At 33.0% G+C, this 5,045-nt stretch overlaps 1 protein-coding gene across 1 annotated transcript; it reads right to left on the reverse strand.

Moving 5' to 3' along the window:
* Positions 1-237: 237 nt before the first annotated feature.
* LOC111385402 (homeobox-leucine zipper protein ATHB-52-like) lies at positions 238-741 on the reverse strand. The gene has a single exon (XM_023009788.1). It carries the CDS (start codon positions 739-741, stop codon positions 238-240), a length of 504 nt encoding a protein of 167 aa, XP_022865556.1.
* Positions 742-5,045: the final 4,304 nt, after the last annotated feature.

Below are 5,045 nucleotides of genomic sequence, written 5' to 3' on the forward strand. Positions count from 1 at the left end.
AACCAAATTCGAATTACTAACTAAATGCCAGGAAAGAACCTAAAACATACAATTTTGTTTCTGAATTTAAAAACTTTACATAGATCACATAGAATTAATACATCGCAGTAGATAATATTCAAGAAAGAAAAAAAAAGGCTAAAATCTTATTTATTGTACTAACTAAACTTTTCAATACTGTATACCATAGACACGTTACTCGAGATTAAGTGCTGAATTCGTCGAGACAATAATTGATCAAGATACAGATGAAGAGAAGAAATCATATCCATCCGAGGATCCAAATGGAACTCCATCAGCAACCATAGAAGCGTAAAGGTCCTTCTCCAAATGATTCTTGGATCCATTAAGCAAATCTGAGCTTCCAACATCATCACATGAGCTCGACAGAGAAGAATTAAATGTTCCGAAAATTTCTCGCACCTTGTTCAAATCTTGTTTCAGCCTTTGTACTTCATCTTGTAGCCTTGCATTATCTTCCATCACAGTTTCAAGTTTTAGTTTCAAGGCCTTGTGATCATCCTCGAGGCTCTGATTCTTGTTACGCGCTCGTCTATTCTGGTACCATATTGCAACTCGAGTAGATGGTAGACCGAGTTCTTGTGCAAGTTGGGACTTCCGTTCCGTATCGAGCTTTGTATTCAAGTTGAAGCTAGTTTCTAAAAGCCTCAGTTGCTCTTGAGTGAGCCTCTTCTTGTGTTTGAGTTGGTGCTTTTGGGTACGAGATTGAAAATTATCCATAGAACTCTAATATGCTGATAAGGATGCCAAAATTCTTCAACTTATAAAATTTGAAGAATGAGAGAACTTTATGATGAGAAAAATTTGGCATCATGTCCTTATCATACATACACGCCGTTTTCACGTGGGTATGGCCTACTCTTGACAATCTTCTATAAATGTAGATTCAAGGACAATCTTTGATTAAAAATAAATAATATTTTATTTTTAACTTAGTTTTGTACAATATTATTTAGTCCAATACGTCATACAAGCTTCAAATTTCTGTTCACTTACTTAGCACTTCAATTGAGGAAATATAGTTAATTTACTATAAACGACATTAGTAGAATGCGATACTAGCTCCCACTTAGGGACGCGTAGTTTTTCAAAATTTAAACAAAGGATCAACGGTACATTAAAAAAATCAAATCACTACTGAAAGACGTTTCTTGAGAGTAATTACAAGAGCACGTGATGTGAAGTGAGATGTATTATCCCCACTTGCTGGGACTTGATTAGTCCAAATGCTTGAATCTGGATTAATAGCTGTGGGGTACAAATTGGCGTATGAAGAAACAAGACAATTGAGTGAGCCTAAAGATAAGAAACCTGCACATTCCAGTTTTGATAATTTGACTTTCATTGGAAAAGTGCATGAACATTGCATAAAGTATATAGAGTCAGATACATTTAGGGTCGGAATTGCGCCCTGGGCCCCTGTCTACGCCCTCAGATTTCAACTTCTTACTACTACTAGACAACTTTTGAGTAGTGATTTAACCGTGATTAGAAGCAAGTGGGGTTATTACTTATTATTGATCCATTGCCACCCTTGACTAAAAGGGTAAGGGTAAAATGACCCATCCTAGTCCGCCAGACTTCTAGGGATCGGTGCACATGGAAATTTTTTAATGGGCGTGCTATATGAACACGGGCGTTGTGCGGACCTCCCCTCTTGGAAGGGGAGTGCAAATGGCAAATTTCTTTTTTAATTCTTCAATTTTCTGCATCAAATCTCCCTTCAAGTGAGTAATTGCGTAGGGGATCCTCGTGTTGGAAAATTGGGATATAGAAATCCAAACTTTTAAATCAAAATATTTTTTTTCCCTTCTTTGATTATACAAAAATTGCCCAACATACATTTCTTAAGAGTCTGTCTAGCTCAACTCTCAATTTTAGTCCATCCTAAAATGAAGTTACAGGTTCGCCTTCCTTTAATAGCCATCGGCATTGAATTCGATGAGTGTGTTGCTGCTGGAAGACTTGCGGGATGTTTCCACTCTTTGACACACTTAGATCTGATACAACTTGTTCCACCTTGATTTTGTCCAGATCAATGGAGCCAATAACTCCCCAAGTTTAAGGTCAAAGTCCTTAGAATATTGTGTTATTAAAAATTATAATAATGTTATTTATAGTGAAAATTATCGATAATCGTCATGATATACACATGACAATTTATTATTTGATGTACAATTGTGGCAGTTTTTTATTGCCTTAACAAACTATTCGATGTAATAATATTTGACTACAAATGCCAAGTTTGAAACTTTGCCATTGCATATTGAAGAAAAAATTTTGGTCTTCATTTTGTAAAAAATCGGTTTTGATTTCTTATAAAACCGTCAGGTTTGGCCATGCATTGAGTGGTTCGCTTAATATTTAATTGGTATCACTTAGAGCAACTGGACCAGACCACAGTCCGGTTTGCTGATTCTCGGATCGGACCGATGAGTCCAATCCGATTTTAGTAATTATGTTGAATGGATTTAGGAATATTTTGTACTCATAAGAAAAAATAGAAAAATATGCATTATAAATATCATTCTGGATATTCAAACCGCCTTTACTTACATATCTAACATACAGAATTTGCGATAAATCATTTGTAAGAAATTCTTCATATTTGACCAATTCAAAGTGAAAAATGTGATTGTTATATTAGCAATCCAGCACTTTTCCACGCCAATTTTATTCATATAATAATATGTACATGGGCTTCATCTGCACATCTTGGTGAACCCAATTTACAATGTGCACTTCATCTTTACTAATTACTATTGTTACAACACTACTATATAGTCAAGTATGTTTAAGCAAAATTTTAACTTGATCATCGACGTCTAAAAAGTTCCAATTTTGTCATTTTTAAGTTACAAATGAGTGTTTAGTCTAATCCCTCTATCCAAATTCGGTATCCTTGAGTAAGTACAAAATATCAATGCATCTTCTCCGCCTCTACTTTTTAAAACATTCTACGCGAACCAAACTCACAGATTGCGCCTTAAATTTTCAGCCTCGATATTGAAAAAAAAAATGTTTTAAACCCTGAGTTAGCACCCTTCGCGTATTTACTTCTTAAATTAGAAGGCTAAAAAGGAAGTTGTTATCCCTTATGAAGCATGAATTGAATTCACAAGGCATCAGTTTGATGTTGATCTTTGACGTGTAGGATTGACCAGTTAATGGGCTTGTGGAAATGGACAAACGAATCAAATTGAAACTCATTTGTAACTTTAGAGACTAAATTGGAACATTCTTAAACTTCAGTTACCAATTTGAAATTTCTCTTAAACTTCAATATCCAAATGTGTATTTTACTCCACTACTATATGACAGCTATTTACAACTACAAAGGCAACGGGTGGGCAAGCGTGTATACCGGAGATTTTTATTGCCTCGATCCCCTCTTAAGGGCGGGTGTAGGGGACTACCCCATTTTTATGTTTTACTATAAATTCTATAGATTGTTATCAATAAATTTGAAAATATTTTGAATACTTAGATTGTTATTTTCGATTTATAATAAAAAAAAATAAAAAATTTTAATAATGAACTAAAACTGAAAAATGTCAATAATATTGGAAAGAATGTCTATAAATAATGTAGTTTTGTTTCAACTATGTGTCTAAGTTATATACAAGTATTTATGATTCAAAATATATAATAAATATTTAAAAATAATAATTAAAAATTTACATTTTAAATGGCTTGAAGCTAGGAGGGATGAGCATCCTTGGGGCTTGAGTTTGGCTGGACAAATTGTCATCCCTATGTGATTATAACATGTTTAGTAAATATGCTTTGAGCGATGAATAAGTATATTATCATAGTTGTAGCATTTACAAAATGTATGATTAAAATTAAAGTTTGATTTTAATTTTTAAATTATAATATCATTACCAAACAAGCAATTAATGCTATGTATTAAACTTTGATATATATAAATTTTTTATATAAAACAGATTTTGATTTGGATATTGAAATAAGAAATAAATAAAAGATAGCGTTGTAGCAACCACCCCATTATGGAAAGTGGGGAAGATGTTGATAAAAAAATGGAGTTTGTCTATTTGTCCAATGGTGCACGGACCCCTCACATGAAGACTGACATTCCGATGTACAAATAGAAAAACTCTAAAAAAATAATAAGGGCATATTGAACTATTTGGACAAGACAGCCCCTTCCTAACCTCTCTCGAGATAATTGGCCCCATTGGCTCCCATTATTTCAAAATTTAATGAGTGAAATATTTATTATTATTATTATTATTTTTTATTATTTTTTATTTTTTTTGGGGAAGAGTTGGTGGTTTTAAAAGAAGAAATTTTTTTTCGATTTTTATGTAATATTATTTTATGAAAGATTTTGTGGTTGAAAATATAAGAAAGAAAAAATTAATTTAACGGGAGCCAAAATGAGCTAAAATTAGTAGGCCCCACAGTGCCCCACTTTCCCACCACTTTCATTTTCCAACCTTGAAAAACATATTTGATATCCTCTTTGATATTGATTAAAATCAAAATTTTAATTCAGATGAAAATTATTAATTCATTTTAATCATATATTTTATGGAACTCACAACTTTTCAATTATATATCATGTTAACTTTTGTCAAAACATACTCAAATCTAATTTTAACATCGATCAAACAAGGACTAATTAATTCATCTTTTTTATGAGTTAAATGTCTAAAATTTCATTGTTAATTATTGAAGTATCATACTATTTCATTTTAAAAGAAATCATGTTGACGAGATAGTATAATAAGGAATAACACGGCCAAATAATCTGAAAGGCTAATTGTCGTCACATGATACTTAACGGTCCTAACTCTACCACCGTGCAAGTTAACCTTCCTAGCACGTTAATTCCTCTCACAAAGTCGCAAATTCTTAATTAAAGAAGACCACCTTTGTATTATTACACAGAAACAGTCTCAATAAAGACAAGATTCTCATCTCTCTACTCTTTAAAGTCAAATGGAGTCTCGCGCGTTTACCGGCGCCACCGCCACTTGCGGCCTCCCACTTCTCCAGAA

Source organism: Olea europaea, unplaced genomic scaffold (genome assembly GCF_002742605.1).
Source record: "Olea europaea var. sylvestris unplaced genomic scaffold, O_europaea_v1 scaffold3153, whole genome shotgun sequence".
NCBI lineage: Eukaryota > Viridiplantae > Streptophyta > Magnoliopsida > Lamiales > Oleaceae > Olea > Olea europaea.